An 18,673-nucleotide genomic window follows, 5' to 3' on the forward strand; every position below is an offset into this window, starting at 1 on the left:
AATATCGGTGTTCGAGAACAACAGCTTCTTTAACTACGACGAAGAAATAAAAATGCAACAACAAACTAAGCCAATCGACATTGTATGCTCAACTAACTGGGAATTATCTCCATACCATGTACCACTTATTATTGCAAAATATAAGGGATACTTCAAGGATGAAAACCTCAGAGTTGCTACCATTCACCCAGAGGATGTATCAGATGTCACTGAAATCGTCGGCTCTGGTAAAGCAGACCTCGGTTTAAAGGCAATGATTCACACACTCGCTGGTAAAGCACGTGGTTATCCTGTCAAGAGTATTGGTACCCTCATGGATGAGCCATTCACTGGTTTACTCTACCTTGAAGGAAATGGTGTCACTGAAGACTTCAGATCCCTCAAAGGAAAGAAAATTGGTTATGTTGGCGAATTCGGTAAAGTTCAAGTAGCAGAACTCGCTCAAGCGTACGGCATGGGTGAAGATGAGTACGAAGCTGTTAGATGTGGAATGAACATCTCAAAGGTGAGTTCTTCTGTTTCACTTTCGATAATTGTTTAACATTCATTAGGCACTCATCGACGGCAAAATCCATGCTGGTATTGGTCTCGAGAACATGCAACAAGTAGAGGTGAGATGAGTTCCATGCTCTATTTTACTGCATAATTACAATCGAACAACTTGGAACGAGAAAAGGTGTAAATCTTGTGCCACCTTTTTTTTCAGACAAGAGCACATATAAAAGGTACGCACAACTCCTAACGGGAGCTTGTTGCATATGGAGCTGCCGGTGCACTTGGAGTTGGCAACATACCGTTGCTGACAGCCAAGGGCTGAGATTATACGGTCCGAACCTGCCCATGATAATGCGTGCGGAGGGATGCCTTCATGGCAACAAGTCATCATTCTCGTTTCCAAGATGTCGATTTCTAACCTGAACAAACTAACAGATGTGATAGCTTGAAGAGTGGTGCAAAGCTAATGGACGTCCAGCTAGTGACGTTAAAATGCTTCGGTATATTTTACCCTTTTGCTCTGCTGTTCAAGTATTAAGTGTGCTCTTTTAGTATTGACCAACTCGCCGAACTTGGATGCTGCTGCTTCTGTTCAATTCTTTACATTGGTAATGAAGGTGGGAAATACTTCATGTAGGTTAAGTGCACGATTAATAAACAACAGCATGGCTCGAAGCCCATCCAAATGAAGCTCGTGGCTTCATGAAAGCCGTCAAGAGAGCTGCTGATGATCTCATCAAAGATCCTAAAGGCACTTGGGAGCTCTTCCAAGAGCATAAGGTGGGTGCTTATGAATTTAAATGTCAACATCACTAATATATACAGCCTTCAATGAGAACAACTCTCGCTTCTTTACAATACGCCAGATCATACAACTACATGCGTTCAGATTTGGCAAACGTCGACCGTGACTGGAAGAAGGTCACTGGCTACGCCCAACGTCTTGGTATCTTCCCTCAAGATTTGAAGCCAAACTACACCAACGAGTATCTCACTTGGGAACTCGACGACGAAGAGAAAGTCGACGGTAACGCTAAGCAAATTGAAATGGTCAAGAAGCAAGCAGAAGTTGCCCAAAGTGGTGGTGTCTTAGTCGACGCAACCGCCTAAGGTCCAGTCTTATGAGACCGTTTTATGAAATTTTTCATTCAATATTGTTACATAAATAAATCATGTTAACGAATCGTTCTCTAAAAACAAAACATTTAAATAAGGAATTCGTGAGATTAAATTATAATGTAGATTGCGGTAAATATGAGTGATATTAGCATTGTGAATGCTGGTGTAATGTTTATCGAAGAACTTGAATCAACCGGTTCGTTTGAATTTTTAATGCTGACTTTGAATAAAGCGATTAAACCATCTTGTGGTGGTTGACCATTCACGCCAACTGCATCAGCGTGGTTGATGTTAGTAGAATCATTACTAATTAAGCCCGCTTGATAAGTGACTTCGGTCTCATAAGTGAAAGAAACGTTTGTACCTGCGTCACCATTTCTAGTCCAATAACCGGTTGATTGACCAGTAATCTTTTGTGAAGCCGTAGCATTACTAATTTCTTGACCTGTTGCATTACCAGCAATCCAATCTCTACCGATGTTATAGCTTGAAGAATAATTAGACTAATTCACTTGAGAATATATTAGCTCACCCGTCTGGTATAATCATGTGATTCTCTGGGATGATTATTAGAAATGATAGGTATATATCGAGGAGTAACGCACCAGCTTTTGACATCTCAGCTGAAGCAGCAATGAATATAGCATTAGAGCTACTTTGGTTCCAATATCTAATATGATTCTGTTTGTTCTCCGTAAGTCATCTAATAAAAGCCCAAGAGAGAAGACGTACGCCACCATGCTGAGACTCGCTGTATGATAGATAAGAATAAATAGCAGTATAATAAGAATACTCACTATAAAGTACCACCATTTCTATCATTATAATTGTATCTGAGGATACCTTGTTGAGGGACTAGGATTGTGAGTATGAATTAGCTCATAAAGAACAATTACGGACCAAGACCATCGCCAACGTTTGCTAATTGATCACCACCAAGATGAATACCAGCGAATTCTTGCATGAAGCTTAGAGAACTGAATTTTATTTCTTAGATACGCAGCTGAGGGTATAAAATACTCACTCCCAATAAGTGTAGAAGCATCCAGCGAGGTTTGTATCTACTGTGAGTACTAATGGATCACTATCACCGGATATAACGATATTTAAAGGTTCTCCAAGTATTTCTGTCTCGTTGAGCTGGGTTAACCATTTACCGCCATTTTCTGTAGGATCGTTGAATCCTTGAGTATCTGCAGCTAATGCGTAGCTAACTAATGCTATAGATTGTATTACTCTATTCAGCCGCATGGACGTTCGTGATAAGCTGAATTGTGCCCGACTGTATAAAATATACCAAGAAAAATATATTATTATTATTATTATACAACAATAGCTTATTTACGCAGACTTCCACGTACTATTCCACGGCCTCTCGCACTTGCACCTACGCTAGCACTCGGACGGCCTGAGTTCGCCGAGGATGATGGTATACGTGATCCAGGTGGAGGTATCCGACTTTGCGGGCGTACAGATGGTACACTACTACTCAGAGTTCCTATATACTGTTAAATCGAGCTCATTGTGATACTATTTGATGTCACTCACCTCTACCGCGGGTGGACGATACCGAGACACGCCCTCTACCACGTACAGAACCTCTTGAAGGATTGCTAGCTGATGCCGCTGCTGTCGCTCTCATTTCAGCTTCTTTTGCTTCTCTTTCTCGTGCCAATTCAGCTTCAGCGCGACGCCTCTCCTCTGCCTGTGCAGCCTCATATTGTTGTCTCTCTAATTCGCGTTGTTTCTCCTCTACTGCCCGTACATCCTGTAGTGTGTTCACTTATTGTCGAATATAATGAAAGCACACCAACTAACCTCTGTGGCACCCTTCCAGTGAGTGTTAAGCATTAAATTACGCGTATGCTCCTGCTGCCTGAGTATTCTCGTGTATTCATCCAAAAGAGTACTTGTTTGCTCGACGCGTTCAGCTAATCTCTATTGACGCGTTTAGAATCAACCATTCATAAAAGGATAGCTAAACCCACGTGATTCTGCTCTTGGGCTACGCATAAAGCCTCGACGGAAGCTTCAAGTGGTTGTCTAAACTTTATCAAAGCGTCTAACTCAGCTTGTAGGAGAGCCTCTCTATCGAGTTCATTCGGTTCTTCTGCTTCAAGGTCTATAGCTTTACGCTGTGATCTAGTGAGGTCGTCTACGCTCAGTGCGTTATCCGTGTCGTCCGCCAAGGTGAACGATTGTTGTTGTAAATCTGTAGTCATCGTTTTGTATTATGAGAGTCTTATAGCGTTATAAATATCAAAGTTATGACGACAGTGGTGGTAGAAGAGTGTATCAGCTCAAGTGTAGAGAGGGTACATTTAATAGGTGCATAGAATTTATTAGAAGATAATTCCAATAAAAACTATAGAAAATTTAAATTATCGAAGAAAGTTTAAATTTTTATTATGATAAAACTCAATCTACGCCGCTTGATAAAAACTACAAAGTTATCTTCCAAGGAACGCAGGTAAATAATAGTAGGAAATAGCTGGCAAACTTCTAACACAGAACTTAGTCAAGCGCGAGGATACTAAAATGTCAGCACCAAACCCAAAAGCTTTCCCATTAGCAGACGCTACTCTCACCAACAAGATTTTGGACTTAGTCCAACAATCTTCTCACTATTCACAATTGAAGAAGGGTGCAAACGAGGCAACGAAGACTCTCAACAGAGGTATCTGCGAGTTCATCATCATGACCGCTGATACTGAACCAATTGAGGTTTTACTTCATTTGCCTTTACTCTGTGAAGACAAGAATGTACCATATGTTTTCGTTCCTTCAAAGGTCGCTTTGGGTAGAGCATGCGGTGTTTCTAGACCAGTCATCGCAGCCTCTGTTACAACTAATCAAGCTACGGACTTAAATTCATCAATTAATCAAATTAAGCTCGAAATTGAAAGATTATTAGTTTAATTTGTAGTAAATAATGATGAATAGGAGTAATACTATTACTCCAATTGGTGTATACTTCCTTATTAAAGCGTCGAAGTTTACCTTTTTAGCTGCTCTCTTATATTTCAATGATTCATCCCTTAAGTTCGATGAAAGTGACGACATTCTGTCTAGATTGTCACCTCTCCAGAGTAAATCGCTAATGTTCTTGTTCATAATTTGTGTCACATCTTGTAGCTCACTGTTGAGTTGAGTGAATTGCCTCGGTTGTTCAAATAACCTCGTTGTTTTTTGTATGAAAAGCTCAAATGACTGAAATTGATATGGTTTGTTGATAAATTGGTTAGCGTGTAAGTTAAAGAATTCCTTTTTTAGTTCATCTAGATAGTTAAATATTAACTTTTGCGGGTAACTCTTCTCTGTTATGGTCAATATGCAGATATCGTCTACTAGAAGATAGTGTAGATTGTAATTTCCAGAGCTTATAGTACACTTAGGTTCAGATTGACTATTCAACCTTCTAATTATTAACTTTGATTGCTGCTTTTGCTCTTTTAACTCGAGCTTTGAGCTGTCAACGGAGAATATCAAAGACAGGCTGTATACGTACATCATCGTCATCAATTGACGCGCACAACGGTAATTGATCTATGTCGATGTTAGTCGATATCGTCATTTCTCTTGGAGCTCTTCGACTCACCTGAAACTCGGGTGATCAAGGTTGATATCATCTTGGTCGTCAACAATGAAGGTATTTGACTTAGAATCTCAGTTACATTTTTATTTCAGATATCACAAGAATACAACAAATGTAAATATTCATAGGATTTGTGTGCCACTTATCCTCTGGTCCACATTTGCTATCTTAGCCAAGTTATCTACGACATACGCGATAATTTTAGCTGCGATTTATCAAACATATTACTTTATATTATCGATATCAATCGGTTTCACTTATCTACCTATCATGACACTCATGCTCCTTAGTCGCAATTACATCACTTCAGTATACACACTAATTTTCATACACATAATCAGCTGGATCGCTCAATTCTATGGACACGCTAAACATGAGAAACGCGCGCCCGCTTTATTAGATAACGTCGCTGGTGCCGTCTTTTTAGCACCTCTATTCGTTCACATAGAGAACTTATTCAGTTTGGGTTATTACAATAATTTACAACGTAATCTACACAATAGAATTGACTAAATGCGTCTCTTCTCTACTTCTTGTACTAACTCTGTAAAGTTTTCCATTATTCCAGTAGCTAAAATATCTTGATACGTCTGATAATTGATTAGCTTTGTTAAGATAGAAAGCATTTGCTAACCTTCACCGCACTCAGTTTGCCATTCATGAACATATTCTCACCAGCGACTTGTTCGATGAAGTCTTTCGTATATACACCTGGATTTTTCCCTTGATCTACTTGGCTGGTGTAGTTGTTAGTATTCTAGAATATCTGCAATACCAAGTTACTCACTCTATCGCCTCCAACGGCACTCTTAATTCTGTATTCCCTTTTAAATCATTCAATTTCGTTAAGAAGCCTAAACTCTCTTGCCTAATAAGCTTGTATTAGTTTGTACTTAACATAAAATCGATAAACTAACACTTTATCACTAACAACCCTACTACTCTCGCCTTCTTTACTCTCAGATTCCTCAGCCTGGGGTACTTCACTAGCAGCCACGCCCAATTCTAGCAAACTCTGACTGAGTCCAGTTAAGCTAGTCTCTATATTATTCAATATCGCTTCCTCTTCTGGCTTTTTCTCCATAGTATATTTCGTAATATGATAGTTGGATACAACTGCCGTAATGCTTATCTCTGACGATCAAGATGACGAAAACAATTCTCCAGAAACGTTTAACTGAGGAAGTCTCTCCTTTATTACTTCTACCAGAGGAGGTTCTACTGAACGTCGTTGAATGCCTCGATCAGCGTAGCAATGTGAGAGCTTTACTAACCTGTAAGAAGCTTTTTAGTCTAGCAAATAAAAGGGTGTACATTGATTTAGAATGTATCGCCACTTCTGCCGGTGAATATGAACCAAATAAAGTATCAATTGATGAATCTGATGCACAATTGAATCTGTCGAGATTGTCTAGTTTATCTAGATTTAAGGCATCAAAAGAAGGCGTAAAGTGAGTCTAAAGTTTTACTTTCTCTACATAAATCACTTAAAACAACCCAGATCGATAAAAATTTCACTTTATTTCGCTAAATCATCAAGCACATTCGTTAATCGATTACCAATGGCGCATTCATTTACTACGAAATCTGCAACACTTTTAAAGAACTTTCCTAATCTTACTAACTTATGCGTCGTAAATCATGATCAAACTTACGTCAATACAATTATAAATTTCCCGAAATTGAAGAGTTTAACTATGGGCGTAATGTCAGAAAAGTTCAACTTTGCTGGTTATTTCATTAACTCACCTAATCTCTCACAATTGAAGATATATTATGATATTTGTCACAATAACAAAGAGAATGATAGTAAAGTTGATAATTTTGAGGATTTCGGAAGACTACAATTAGAAACTTTAGTAAAGAGATTTCTAAAGGATCATCCTATAAAGATATATGTCACTTTGGTTGGTGTTATCGACCATAGGGAGGATATAACGTGAGTCTAACACCATAAGAGTGCAAAATTAACACAATTTTAGCTCTTTATATACCGACTATGCCACTTGCGTCGATTTGGACCGCGATTTACCCTCAAAAGTTGAGCAATTGGTTTACGCAAACTACGAGATAGAATCTAAACAAGTGAAAGTGGTTAGTAAGTAATTTATTATGTATTGTTTATTGCAATCTGTTGTATAGTTTAAATGACTTCTGTTGTTATATTGTTATAATCAGAAAGTTTTTAAGCAAAGGATAGGATTACGATGACTGTCAAAAGTGAAATAATAAACTATATCATTGCTAAAGACACGTGCTTTGTTTGTATTTTAATCTTCAGATAACACAATGAGACTGGACACATCAACAAACAAGGAATAAGGCAATCGATAGTTATTCGTTACTTTATCATGCTAGCTGTTACCCAAGTTAGTGACTGCGACTATAATAGTATGTTATCTTTGATATGATGTGTTCGAATTGCAAAACTACGTTAAGTTACTTTAACTAAATAAAAAAGCATGTATTACTGGAGATGAAGTTTTAAATTTTTGTAAACTTGTACAAGTCTAATATTTTTCAGAGCAGAACACGAATATTAGTGACAATACACAAATTAGACAAAGATAACTCAATCTTTGCACTAGGTTGTGTCTTTCCCAAGATCCAATATGGATATCTGTATTACCAATTGAAGTTTCAAAACAACTCCGAAGTACTCAAATACGCAAACTCAAGGTTTTACTTTTAATCATATAATTGGTAACATGATACATGAGAGAAGTGTTAAAGGTTTATATTACAATATTAAAATCAAGGAGATTAACGTGCCGAATGCTAAAGTTAGAACGCTTTCTAATAAAGTTTGGATTGTTCAGCTCCAGTGGTATGATAAATATGAGGAAGAAGTTGAAATCCAAGACATTGGCGATAACTTCCTCTTCTGTACAAGTTAACTCACGCTGGTGGTAGAAAAACCGACCAGAGGATGCAACTAACGACAGACCAGGTTTGTGACCACATTATAAACGCCTTTGGTATTCCTTCATTTTCATTGGAAGCAACATGCCACCATAATAAAGGCAAAGCAGTTGAAAATCTCAACGCTATTTGGACATTGGAGTAGAATAACAATGTTAATATTATGACTAAGTGTAAAATGTAATGAGGGAGTGTGTTTAGTGTAATCTTTTCTTTCAATGCCCTAAAAGACATCAGATAGATTGGGAATGAGATTGCGAAGTTCGGTATCTGTTGAAGTGTCCAATATGACAAGAAGCCATTATCCCAGTAGCGTTTTTGTACATGGTTGTATGCAATTGGAATAAAGTTATTGCAGAAGTCATCACCTGGACAAAGACGTTGATAGGCTTCGAATTGGGTATAAACGAAAGGTGCAAATGATGCCAACAATCCAAGTACTGTTATAATAATGCGCTAGATAATGTAAGTATATCTAACTAGCAGCTAAACACTCACAGAGACCAAATTTGAGGGTATCTGTCTCTTCTCAAGGAGAGGGAAGAGTAAAGCTTGGTATATGAAGAATCCGCCAAGGAAGAATCCATTAGCGCGTACACTACCAGCTAGGAATGCAACCACATATGCTCGCCCCCACTTTTCTTCTTTTACTAAACGGGCGAGCATGAGCGACAGTGGTGCGTATACAGCTTCAGTGTAGGGTGCAATCAGTGATGGTGGAGAGGGCGTGCATGCCAACATAATCATCACTGGAAGAGCTGCCCTCTGAGCCTTCATGTGGGGGAACGTCACCCTTGTCAACCTGTACAATTCGAGTGGAATAAGAAGGCTGATGATATTTGTGAATAATGCACCACCTAGTATGACATCTGAGTAAGAAATTGCTGACATTCTCACTTTTGAAAGTAATTTACCCCCAAAACGCATGATAAGGGGTAGGAGTGGCATAAAAGCGACTTCATAATCCCATTTCCAAGTTGATGACTCTCTTGTGGCTCTATTTGCGAAATGGAAGGTGTCCCACCTCAATAACGGCTTTGTGAGAGCACGTATAAACGAATTAGATTCATCGGATAGTATAATATCTGCACTGCTATCAAATGAAGGTATAATTGTAGTGCAAATGTAAATAATAATAATAGCAATTAATTTATACCAAACTGCAGCTTTTATTATCCTCCATTCCATTCCATAAAACATCGTCTTGACAGTCTTCTCTCTTGACGAAAACCTCCAGGAGTCGAGTAAAATAGGATGGCAACCTACATACCACCGGAATCGCAGACGGATGTTGATAAATATTGGATGAGGATGGCTCTAGAAATGGTAGGATCTGTATTTCTCAATGATCGACAAAATTGATAAGAGAATCCAGGCTCAGGAAGCTTATGACGCTTCTGAGATACCAGTTGGATGTGTTTTTGTTGAACAAACGCCATTTGGGAGTCCGCTCTACCTACAAACAGAAGGATACGGTAGAATGATTGCGAAATCTCGCAATAGAACAAATGAGTTGAGAAATGTGAGTATTTATTTTTAACTTATTTTGTTATCTAATCATTTAGGCAACTCTACACGCTGAATTAGAAGCTATTGGTGAAATTCTTCGTACGTCAGACGACAAAAAGCTACTTGAACGGACGTCGTTATACGTTACGATAGAACCTTGTATCATGTGTGCAAGTGCTTTGCGACAAGTTGGTATCAATCACGTCGTATATGGAGCTGGAAATGAACGTTTTGGCGGATGCGGTTCGGTTGTACCAATAAATGATGAACCGCTGCTGAAATACCAAAAGCCATATACAGCATTAGGTGGTGTCTTCAGAGATGAAGCTATTATGCTTCTTAGGAGGTTTTACATGACTGAAAATTCTAATGCACCACAACCTCGGAAGAAGCAAACAAGAACATTAAAGACTGAAATTCCACCAGTACCCCCATCTTCGCGAATTCATACACCAAACGGTAGTCTCGTACCATCACCTTCAAACACTCCGATTCCTGTCTCCTTTACACCAACTTTGGAGAATGTATAGCAAGTTATAGTTACAAAATTACCGCATTAGATTGTATTAGATCGTTTAAAGGCATTTCAACTATCATTTCATCTTGTGTAATGCTCTCATTTGGTGACATTTCGAGCATACCTTGTGTAAAATAACATCTTAGGAGTGTTACAACTTCCTCAGTACATCCTACGATTTTTCCAATCATTATCAAGTTCTCAGGGCGTCTCTGATTATCGAGTTGTAATTCCTTTGTTTGTTAGAGATGTTTTATGTGAAATTATTTACTCACTTGATAGCCAATGAATGCATTAATCTTAGGTAAGCCCTTGAGTGGTCTCTGTGATTCCATTTTTTTGCGAGCTTTGGTGATGAATTGATCGATAAGGGTATCATGTTGGTTACCCATACCATAACCAAGATAATGAACACCAGCTTGCAACTGTTTGACATCTTGAGAGGTATTAGATGCAGTGGCATTATTGCTAACTATTGGTTCCTCTGAGGGTGCTGAATCATTACCACTTTGTTCATCTATCATCGGGTTATCTTCTGAACTTTCTTGCATTTGATCGTCGCGGAAATCAGCGTGTAGAGTGTAATTACCAGGTTCGAAATATGTGTCTTCTACGTCAACTGACGTTATGCGCACATTTTTAGGTATACTTTCCAAGGGTAATGAGGAATATGGCCTAACCGGTTGATTTTCAAGTTTCTGGAACTTTAGTTTTTTCTTATTACGAAGATTCCTTTTGTGTGTTTTTGTAGTACCAGTGTATGGCGGTACAGTTTGGATAGATGCTGGTACTGGTTCTTCGTCGTCCTCTGATGAATCTGAGGTGCTACTACTGGTACTACTGCTACTGCTACTGCTACTGCTACTGCTACTGCTACTACTACTACTACTACTACTACTACTGCTACTGCTACTACTAATGTCCCTCTTCAAGGTGGTCTTTATAACATCTACAATATCGTCTTCCTTGAGTGCACCCTGCGTAACTCGAAAACCATCAATCTCAAGGTGTACATTGTAACGTATATCAAAGAATTCCCTTATGTATTCCTTTATGTATGATAGATTATCATTTGTAAAGTTAATCAAGTATTTCTGTTTATCGTAGATGATCTTTAATCTCATAGTACAAAGGAAAGAAGGTATATTTAAGCTGATTTTATATAATTTGCAGGTACTAATCCTTGCTGAGCACCTAATTTACACGTCCACCAGTCAGATGATGGCTTATCCACTACCGACATCCTATCTCCAGTCCTAAACGAGAGATCTTCACCAGACTGATGTTCATATTAGAGATATATGCAATTGCAATACTGCCACTTACACCATTGTAATCATACAAGGCTACAACCTGCTCCTGAGGCGGTTGTCGTGGCATCACAGGTGGTGGTGCACCTTTTGATTTTGTACCGCCAAATAAGTGGGGTCTTGATTCAAAATACTCATCTAACAATTCAAAGAACGCTTGTTTGTCTTCTTCTGAGAAGTTGGCGAAAACCATCTTGATAGTCGACTATCATCATCTGAAATGGCACGGGGGTGAGTAAATAGAGATATAAAAACAGTAAGGCATCTAAAATATACAGATATGGTTTAGACGACAGCAGCGATGAGGATATCCTTATAGACGACCAAGAGGACGCACCGCCAGTTCAATCTCTCGACGGAGATGACTCTATGGCTATAGAAGAATCTGAGGACGATGATGACTTTAAAATGGACAATACATTCAACTTTGATAGGCCGTCTTCTAATAGACTCCCCGCTAGTCTCGGTTTACAGCCTCAAAGGGTCCAAGTAATGCAGACTTCCTTTTTTCACAACGACGACGAAGTAGAAGAGGATAATGCTCTACCAGTTAAATCATTACCAAAGTTGGTTCAATCTGATAACATCGTTGAACAAAACAAGAGACTATCCACTTCACCACCTCCAGAAGTTTCTTTCAAACCAGCAGTTATACGCAAATTCAAGCACACCAGCACTTCATTCAATAATAACAATATATACAAAGACCAAGCTCTCGCTCTCGGTCGCTCATTTAGACCCGGTTTGAGCAATCTCGAATACAGTTATATATCCAAACAATCACCTTCGATTGTCGCTTTTAAAAATACGGCAGAAGATTCCAATAGAACCGCTATTGAGAAGCTTTTACAATTACAACTGCAATACACCTCCATCGAACTCGATCAAGATAGTGGGTTACCTGTTGCATCGACAGATTATCAGTTAAGGTTTAAGAACTTTGTTGGTACATTCAATCAAGATGACTATGCACATGAGGCTACTTACTGGAGACTAGCTAGTGCATTGTTTGATGAGATCGATTTGGACTTGCCTGAAAATACTAGTGATACCCTAATCAGTAGAGTTCTGGCGGTAAGACGGAAAGAAGCCCTCTCAAATTGGCTTAAAAGTACAGTCTCAGAGACGGTTGAATCTGAAATAAAGGAATCACAAGAAGAAGTTATCAATAGAGTATTTAGTTTACTCACTGGTAATCAAATAGTCAGAGCTGCAAACCTTGCTATGAGCATAGGTGATTATAAATTAGCAACACTCATCACACAATCACCAGGTGATAGCGAATTTAGAAATGACCTCTACTCTCAAATACAAAAGTGGAAGGAGCATAAAGTCGATTCTCAAATTGACTCAAACTATAGAAAAGTTTATGCCCTTTTGGCAGGTATAACTGACAACCTTGAAGGCAATAAGAGTTTCGATAATGCAGACAAAGCCGACATGATTAACATCTCTCAAGGTCTCGATTGGTTGAGATCGTTTGGTTTAAGGTTATGGTATGGTACTCTCGATGAACAAGGTATTAACGATGCTGTTGACGCCTACGATAATGCATTTAATGACGAAGATGGAAAGTTTGAACCAACTGCCTCTGCACCAATAGCTCACCATCACATTGACAAGAAGAGTGGGCCATTTGATGCTATCTATTCACTCATAAAATTGTTCATTGACCCTGCATATACACTTGAAAGGGCATTAGAACCAATTGGGTTTAGTTCTTCAAAGCAAGATTGGAGACTGAGCTGGCATGTCTACACAATTCTCTCTAGAGTACTCCGATTGAGAGATTTTGGTGGAAGGTTTGATGTAGCGATGGATGAAAACCAAGATGGAACTGTTGAAGGACATTCACAGAAAGCCGACAATTTGGCAATTAATTATGCCAGTCAAGTTGAAAGAGCAGGTTTATACCAATGGAGTATATTCATCCTTCTGCATTTAGAACTCGACGATATGAGAGAAAGTGCGATCAAGGATAGTTTGACCAGGAATGTTATGAACTATTCTGAACAAGATGAGGCATTCTTGGTGGATAAATTGTGTATACCACAAACATGGTTAGCTGAAGCTAAGGTGAGTGCTCTTATATTTTTTTTTATTATTTATTAACCAAACAACCAAGGCAACATATGCTCACTACCAGGGTAATATGTACGAAGAATACAAATTGTTGCTCGCTGCAGAGCAATACACAGGTGCTCACTTTGTAGCTGTAAATACACTTGCTCCAGAGGCTATCATACGGGATGATCTGGACTTACTCAACAAGTTACTCCAACCATTTGAAAATGTTGACGTTAGCGTTGACAATTGGTCATCTGGTGGCAAAGTGAGTGATAATTTTTTGATATATCCGATCACGAGATTAACTTTAATAGCTATTACTCGAATATACAAACATACTAAAGAGAGTTCCAGAATTGATCGTCGGAACAACATCAGAGAAAGCTGATGCAAGTGATCGCGGACAATTACGAGAAATCTATCGTCGTTTACCAATCCTAATTAAATCTTTGAATGGAATTTTCAAATACAAGCAAATAGGACAACCAGATACGGTACAATTTAAGATAACATTATCTGAAATGACGGAGAAGTTGCTAAACATTGAGAGGATACTAAGAGAATATATATTCACCCAAGGAAAGATCAACGCGAATGAATTCGTTGATCCATTCTACTCGACGTCCTCGAATTCATTGTTATTGACCGAAGGTGCCAGACTTGGTTTACTCGAGAATGAAAGCTTTAGTGTATTTAAAACCTCACTTGAAGGTCGTTAAGTTAGCGGTTTCATGCATATTTAATATTTATTTTTTACTTTTCTCGCTTTCCTTGATTAGTTTCGACGATGAGATCATGGGAGTGAAGGATTTGACTGCAACGATAAAGAGGTATTGGTGGGTTATTGTTAGATATACTATAGTCTACTCATATCATCCTATAAGTCCACAGCTTATCAAACAATATAACGGCCGCTGGAGAGATATCCGAGGATCGAGAGTAGCAATGTGAGTCTTCTGATAGTAAGGAAAAGAGTTCATCTAAACATCTCAAGTGATGGCACATTACTCACTCAACGTTTTTATTATGGCAAAGAAGGTTACATACTTAGTTATCTTAAATTGATAAATGATGCACGTAACAATGGAATAAAACTGATAGCAGTTTTCGATGGAAAGAACCGTCTAAGTCAGAAACACAGAGAGAGTCTACGACGCGAAGAATCCCGTTTGTTAGGACAAAGGAGACTAGACGCAGAAATAGCCCGTTATGAGCGTTTAAACTCATTTCAGGAGCTTATCACACGTAAAGATAGTAAATATACCACAATAGATCAAGATATCGCCTATTTGAAAGAAAATGCACTAAAAGAAAACAATTTAACACCTTCTCAGTTGTTGCTTAACGGACAGGAGTGGGAATTATACCAAAATATTTCTAATGATACCACTAAGGGTGACATACACTCTCAAATCGCTTCTCTTAAACTTACAACAAACGAGACAATAATTAGGTATAGCAAGAAACCGCCCAGTTCAAGTACTTATGAGCGCGTCAGACAGCTTCTAAAAGCTGCTGGAGTGCCCACTTTCATTGTTGACCAGGATCCCGTTCACGAGGGTGAAGCCTTAGCTAGTGCCATAGTTTTGAGGGGACACGCAGATTATGTCCTTAGTGAAGACACCGATGTACTCATATATGGTGCTAAAATGATACGAGAGAGTGTCAAATCGTTGAGAATAGTTGATGGTTCTCTTCTCCATAGCGCTTTAGGTTTGACAAAGCGAGAGGTGGGTGAAATAATACATACCTGAATGACCAGCTAACACATAAGAAGCTCATCGATTTTGCTCTACTCAGTGGAACTGATTTCTCAATTACCATACCTTCTATAGGTCCAATACGGGCACTCAAGTACATAAAGAAGTATGGTTCAATCGAAAACATATTGCAACATAATGATAATTTGGCGCAACTCTTACTTGATAAACACCGAATAAGTGTTGAGACATTCCTTCATGAAGTCTCTGAAGCAAGGAGAGTGTATGAGACATTACCAAACTCACCTTCTGTTATAAACTTTGAAAATTATAATAGAGAAGCTATCAACGAGATTCTCAAAGAGGAAGGAATAAGCATGAATACAACCTGGGGAGAAGTAAACAATCATTACACTGATATAAAGAACTGGGGAATGTAATTTAAAAGTTTAATGTATAAATTTTTTATCTACCAGTGTATAGAAAAAGGAATGAAATGAAGAAATTTATTGCTTCGTCTATTATGACTTGTAAAGAACTCTCTTTGCGACGCGGTGAACAACTTCGCCGTTAGGGAAAGCGAGTGTTTCCAAGTTTTGGGCGTATGGGGTTGGAATATCAGCACCAGTGACTCTAATTGGTGGTGCATCCAAGTAATCCCATGCTGAGGATTCCATAACTTGGGCACAGATTTCTGAACCAACACCGAACTTAGGGAAACCACCCTCGACGGTGACGAGTCTGTTGGTCTTCTTTACAGATTTTATAACGGTATCGATATCTAAAGGTCTAATTGAACGGAGGTTGATAACTTCAGCTTCAACGCCTTCTTGTTCCTTGAGGGATTTTGCAGCGTCCAAAGCGTGTTGGACACCCAAAGAGTGAGCGACGAAAGTAACGTCAGTACCTTCTCTTTCAACCTTTGCCTTGCCAATTGGGAGGTAGAAGTCGTCCTTCATAGCTTCCTCAGACATTGGGAAGCTGACACCGTAGAGGACTTCGTTTTCTAAGAAACAAACAGGGTTTGGATCTCTAATGGCAGATTTCAAGAGACCCTTACAGTCTTCTGAAGAGTAAGGGGAGAGAACCTTCAAACCTGGAACTGAACCGTACCAAGCGGCGTAATCTTGTGAGTGTTGGGCAGCGACACCGAGAGCAGCACCGTTTGGACCTCTGAAGGTGACAGGGCATGGTACGTTACCACCAGACATGTAGTAAGTTTTACCTGCACTGTTGACGATTTGATCGATAGCTTGCATAGCAAAGTTCCAGGTCATGAATTCACAAACAGGGCGTAAACCAGCCAAACCAGCACCGACGGCCAAACCAGCGAAACCGGCTTCTGTGATTGGAGTGTCTATGACTCTCTTTTCACCGAACTTGTCCAACAAACCCTTTGTAACTTTGTAAGCACCGTTGTATTGTGCGACTTCTTCACCCATAACGTAGACGGTTTCATCCTTGAGCATTTCCTCTTCCATGGCGGCGTTCAATGCTTCTCTAACTTGCATCTATTGTACTATAAGACGATAACTGAGTGTAAAAAAAGGACGCACCATAACAGGACCATTATCAGATGCGAATCTTCTGCCTAAAACGCTAGATTGTGCTGTTTTAGCGCTTATTCTAGCGCTGCCACCAATTCTGACTGCTGATCTCAAGAAGGACATGATGATGGTGAGGGAATAGGGAGTTATTTAGGGAATAAACAAATAAAAAGTTTTTATTTATTAATTATTTACATTTTAATAGTATTAAATAGATTTTATTCCCCAATGGGGGCTTTACTTCTCCTTGCTGTTACAGCCATAGAGACTCTACAATAAGATAGGCTGCACAGAACAATAAAACTCCTTTATGCCGTTCTAGAGACACTCGGAAGAATACCTCCCGCTATAGATCCGCTGTCGCCGGTCTTTTTGCTTATTTAAGCAGCCCAACTCGGTCTCTTTATTACGTTCATTCATATTTAAATAAAAAATGAGTGCTCAAGTGCGTATTTATATTTAAGTCTACAGCCGTTTTAACTCTATATTAGATCATTACATGTAAAGCCGCTATCGCCTGGGAAGCTGGAAAGGATTTGGTCGTTGAAGACATTCAAGTATTACCACCAGGCCCTGATGAAGTCAGAATAAAGGTTGATTACACCGGTGTCTGCCACACAGACGCATACACCCTTGGTGGTCACGACAGCGAGGGCAAATTCCCATGCGTTCTCGGTCACGAAGGTGGTGGTACAGTAGAGAGTGTTGGCGATAACGTCACAGACGTTAAGGTTGGCGACCATGTCATCCCTCTTTACACTGCCGAGTGCAAGGACTGTAAATTCTGTAAATCCGGCAAAACAAACCTCTGTCAAGCCGTCAGAGCAACCCAAGGTCAAGGTGTCATGCCAGATGGAACTGTTAGATTCAAGTGTAGAGGCCAAGACGTATACCACTTCATGGGTTGCTCTACATTCAGTCAATATACCGTTGTTAGCAAATTTTCAGTTGTCTCAATTGCGAAGGAAGCCAACCTTGAAAAGGCCTGCTTGCTTGGTTGTGGTATCACCACTGGTTACGGTGCAGCTACCAAGCAAAGATACATTCAAGGTGCACAGGTCGCCATCTTCGGTGTCGGCTGTGTCGGTTTAGCCGCTATCCAAGGTGCTAGAGCCGCAGGTGCAACCCGTATCATCGCAATTGACACAAACTCGAAGAAAAAATCCCATGCCATTCACCACGGTGCGACCGACTTTATCAACCCACTTGAGATCAAAGACAAAAGCATTCAAGAACACCTTGTCGAAATCACCGACGGTGGTTTAGACTACACCTTCGACTGTACTGGTAACGTTAAAGTTATGAGATCAGCACTTGAAGCATGTCACAAGGGTTGGGGTGAATCCATCATCATTGGTGTCGCACCAGCAGGAACAGAAATTGCTACTAGACCATTCCAACTCGTTACAGGTAGGGTTTGGAAAGGTAGCGCTTATGGTGGTGTCAAAGGTAGAACAGAGCTCCCTGGTATCGTGTTAGACTACCTCAACAAGAAGTTGGACGTTGACACTTTCCACACTCACTCAAGAAGCCTCAAGGACATCAACGAGGCTTTCCATGATATGCACGGTGGCGATTGCATTAGATGTGTCGTTAACATGAAGTAGACAACCTCTTAACTCTGATTTTAACGAAAATTTTGTATGCTATGAAATGTTTTTTTAGACTTCATGATGGTATGCTTATAAGAATATGTACTCAATGACTGCCCGTTTCTGCTCTGTGGACTTACACAGTCATCAGCAGTTAATCGACGTCATCGGTCTCTGTCGCGATTATTTCTGATCTGACGCGTGAATGTTCACTGCTCCGCGTTACAAAATATTTTCTGATATTTTTACGATGAATATAAGACAATTCTTGAAATCCAACCTGAAACGCGTAATAGTCTA

The 18,673-nt window shown here is 39.5% G+C and overlaps 15 protein-coding genes across 15 annotated transcripts; 7 read left to right on the forward strand and 8 right to left on the reverse strand.

The window, feature by feature from the left end:
* Positions 1–52: 52 nt before the first annotated feature.
* On the forward strand, positions 53–1,605 carry WALSEDRAFT_52731 (NMT1-domain-containing protein; the record flags this gene model as incomplete). Its single annotated transcript, XM_006960364.1, has 6 exons — positions 53–505; positions 552–611; positions 940–995; positions 1,048–1,112; positions 1,160–1,275; positions 1,321–1,605. 6 exons carry the CDS (start codon positions 53–55, stop codon positions 1,603–1,605), a joined length of 1,035 nt encoding a protein of 344 aa, XP_006960426.1.
* Positions 1,606–1,721: 116 nt separating this feature from the next.
* On the reverse strand, positions 1,722–2,865 carry WALSEDRAFT_52732 (hypothetical protein; the record flags this gene model as incomplete). Its single annotated transcript, XM_006960365.1, has 7 exons — positions 1,722–2,100; positions 2,147–2,171; positions 2,220–2,295; positions 2,347–2,365; positions 2,412–2,469; positions 2,515–2,591; positions 2,639–2,865. The coding sequence occupies 7 exons, from the start codon at positions 2,863–2,865 to the stop codon at positions 1,722–1,724; spliced, it is 861 nt and encodes a 286-aa protein (XP_006960427.1).
* Positions 2,866–2,915: 50 nt separating this feature from the next.
* WALSEDRAFT_61416 (hypothetical protein) lies at positions 2,916–3,908 on the reverse strand. The gene is made up of 4 exons (XM_006960366.1): positions 3,603–3,908; positions 3,433–3,552; positions 3,163–3,382; positions 2,916–3,112 (listed from the first exon to the last, which is right to left on the reverse strand). The coding sequence occupies exons 1-4, from the start codon at positions 3,834–3,836 to the stop codon at positions 2,952–2,954; spliced, it is 735 nt and encodes a 244-aa protein (XP_006960428.1). The 5' UTR covers positions 3,837–3,908; the 3' UTR covers positions 2,916–2,951.
* Positions 3,909–4,058: 150 nt separating this feature from the next.
* Positions 4,059–5,236, forward strand: WALSEDRAFT_61417 (13 kDa ribonucleo protein-associated protein). Its single transcript, XM_006960368.1, has 4 exons — positions 4,059–4,084; positions 4,133–5,076; positions 5,123–5,160; positions 5,213–5,236. The coding sequence occupies exon 2, from the start codon at positions 4,153–4,155 to the stop codon at positions 4,531–4,533; it is 381 nt and encodes a 126-aa protein (XP_006960430.1). The 5' UTR covers positions 4,059–4,084; positions 4,133–4,152; the 3' UTR covers positions 4,534–5,076; positions 5,123–5,160; positions 5,213–5,236.
* On the reverse strand, positions 4,059–5,243 carry WALSEDRAFT_48884 (protein transport protein SEC22; the record flags this gene model as incomplete). The annotated part of the gene is made up of 4 exons (XM_006960367.1): positions 4,059–4,084; positions 4,133–5,076; positions 5,123–5,160; positions 5,213–5,243. The coding sequence occupies 3 exons, from the start codon at positions 5,241–5,243 to the stop codon at positions 4,525–4,527; spliced, it is 621 nt and encodes a 206-aa protein (XP_006960429.1). The 3' UTR covers positions 4,059–4,084; positions 4,133–4,524.
* Positions 5,244–5,257: 14 nt separating this feature from the next.
* On the forward strand, positions 5,258–5,996 carry WALSEDRAFT_41189 (DUF962-domain-containing protein; the record flags this gene model as incomplete). Its single annotated transcript, XM_006960369.1, has 1 exon — positions 5,258–5,996. The coding sequence occupies one exon, from the start codon at positions 5,258–5,260 to the stop codon at positions 5,720–5,722; it is 465 nt and encodes a 154-aa protein (XP_006960431.1). The 3' UTR covers positions 5,723–5,996.
* On the reverse strand, positions 5,266–6,441 carry WALSEDRAFT_61418 (hypothetical protein). The gene is made up of 4 exons (XM_006960370.1): positions 6,127–6,441; positions 5,997–6,077; positions 5,844–5,946; positions 5,266–5,799 (listed from the first exon to the last, which is right to left on the reverse strand). Exons 1-4 carry the CDS (start codon positions 6,291–6,293, stop codon positions 5,719–5,721), a joined length of 432 nt encoding a protein of 143 aa, XP_006960432.1. The 5' UTR covers positions 6,294–6,441; the 3' UTR covers positions 5,266–5,718.
* A 330-nt stretch (positions 6,442–6,771) lies between these two features.
* Positions 6,772–7,356, forward strand: WALSEDRAFT_30311 (hypothetical protein; the record flags this gene model as incomplete). The annotated part of the gene is made up of 3 exons (XM_006960371.1): positions 6,772–7,148; positions 7,192–7,307; positions 7,352–7,356. 3 exons carry the CDS (start codon positions 6,772–6,774, stop codon positions 7,354–7,356), a joined length of 498 nt encoding a protein of 165 aa, XP_006960433.1.
* Positions 7,357–8,107: 751 nt separating this feature from the next.
* WALSEDRAFT_66263 (hypothetical protein) lies at positions 8,108–9,331 on the reverse strand (the record flags this gene model as incomplete). The annotated part of the gene is made up of 2 exons (XM_006960372.1): positions 8,108–8,587; positions 8,630–9,331. 2 exons carry the CDS (start codon positions 9,329–9,331, stop codon positions 8,108–8,110), a joined length of 1,182 nt encoding a protein of 393 aa, XP_006960434.1.
* Positions 9,332–9,366: 35 nt separating this feature from the next.
* Positions 9,367–11,272, forward strand: WALSEDRAFT_41192 (cytidine deaminase-like protein). The gene is made up of 4 exons (XM_006960373.1): positions 9,367–9,457; positions 9,507–9,653; positions 9,697–10,390; positions 10,433–11,272. Exons 1-3 carry the CDS (start codon positions 9,386–9,388, stop codon positions 10,168–10,170), a joined length of 693 nt encoding a protein of 230 aa, XP_006960435.1. The 5' UTR covers positions 9,367–9,385; the 3' UTR covers positions 10,171–10,390; positions 10,433–11,272.
* On the reverse strand, positions 10,234–11,291 carry WALSEDRAFT_70535 (hypothetical protein; the record flags this gene model as incomplete). The annotated part of the gene is made up of 3 exons (XM_006960374.1): positions 10,433–11,291; positions 10,334–10,390; positions 10,234–10,281 (listed from the first exon to the last, which is right to left on the reverse strand). Exons 1-3 carry the CDS (start codon positions 11,279–11,281, stop codon positions 10,234–10,236), a joined length of 954 nt encoding a protein of 317 aa, XP_006960436.1. The 5' UTR covers positions 11,282–11,291.
* On the reverse strand, positions 11,242–11,660 carry WALSEDRAFT_61420 (hypothetical protein; the record flags this gene model as incomplete). The annotated part of the gene is made up of 2 exons (XM_006960375.1): positions 11,242–11,436; positions 11,484–11,660. The coding sequence occupies 2 exons, from the start codon at positions 11,658–11,660 to the stop codon at positions 11,305–11,307; spliced, it is 309 nt and encodes a 102-aa protein (XP_006960437.1). The 3' UTR covers positions 11,242–11,304.
* A 27-nt stretch (positions 11,661–11,687) lies between these two features.
* Positions 11,688–15,674, forward strand: WALSEDRAFT_30313 (hypothetical protein; the record flags this gene model as incomplete). The annotated part of the gene is made up of 8 exons (XM_006960376.1): positions 11,688–11,698; positions 11,746–13,543; positions 13,593–13,799; positions 13,849–14,223; positions 14,246–14,253; positions 14,314–14,481; positions 14,529–15,264; positions 15,297–15,674. The coding sequence occupies 8 exons, from the start codon at positions 11,688–11,690 to the stop codon at positions 15,672–15,674; spliced, it is 3,681 nt and encodes a 1,226-aa protein (XP_006960438.1).
* WALSEDRAFT_55539 (mitochondrial pyruvate dehydrogenase E1 component beta subunit) lies at positions 15,231–16,920 on the reverse strand. Its single transcript, XM_006960377.1, has 3 exons — positions 16,791–16,920; positions 15,310–16,745; positions 15,231–15,257 (listed from the first exon to the last, which is right to left on the reverse strand). The coding sequence occupies exons 1-2, from the start codon at positions 16,902–16,904 to the stop codon at positions 15,756–15,758; spliced, it is 1,104 nt and encodes a 367-aa protein (XP_006960439.1). The 5' UTR covers positions 16,905–16,920; the 3' UTR covers positions 15,231–15,257; positions 15,310–15,755.
* A 56-nt stretch (positions 16,921–16,976) lies between these two features.
* On the forward strand, positions 16,977–18,465 carry WALSEDRAFT_61422 (formaldehyde dehydrogenase). Its single transcript, XM_006960378.1, has 2 exons — positions 16,977–17,226; positions 17,273–18,465. The coding sequence occupies exons 1-2, from the start codon at positions 17,215–17,217 to the stop codon at positions 18,386–18,388; spliced, it is 1,128 nt and encodes a 375-aa protein (XP_006960440.1). The 5' UTR covers positions 16,977–17,214; the 3' UTR covers positions 18,389–18,465.
* The last annotated feature ends 208 nt before the right edge of the window (positions 18,466–18,673 follow it).

The sequence above is a fragment of the Wallemia mellicola genome (genome assembly GCF_000263375.1).
Source record: "Wallemia mellicola CBS 633.66 unplaced genomic scaffold WALSEscaffold_27, whole genome shotgun sequence".
NCBI lineage: Eukaryota > Fungi > Basidiomycota > Wallemiomycetes > Wallemiales > Wallemiaceae > Wallemia > Wallemia mellicola.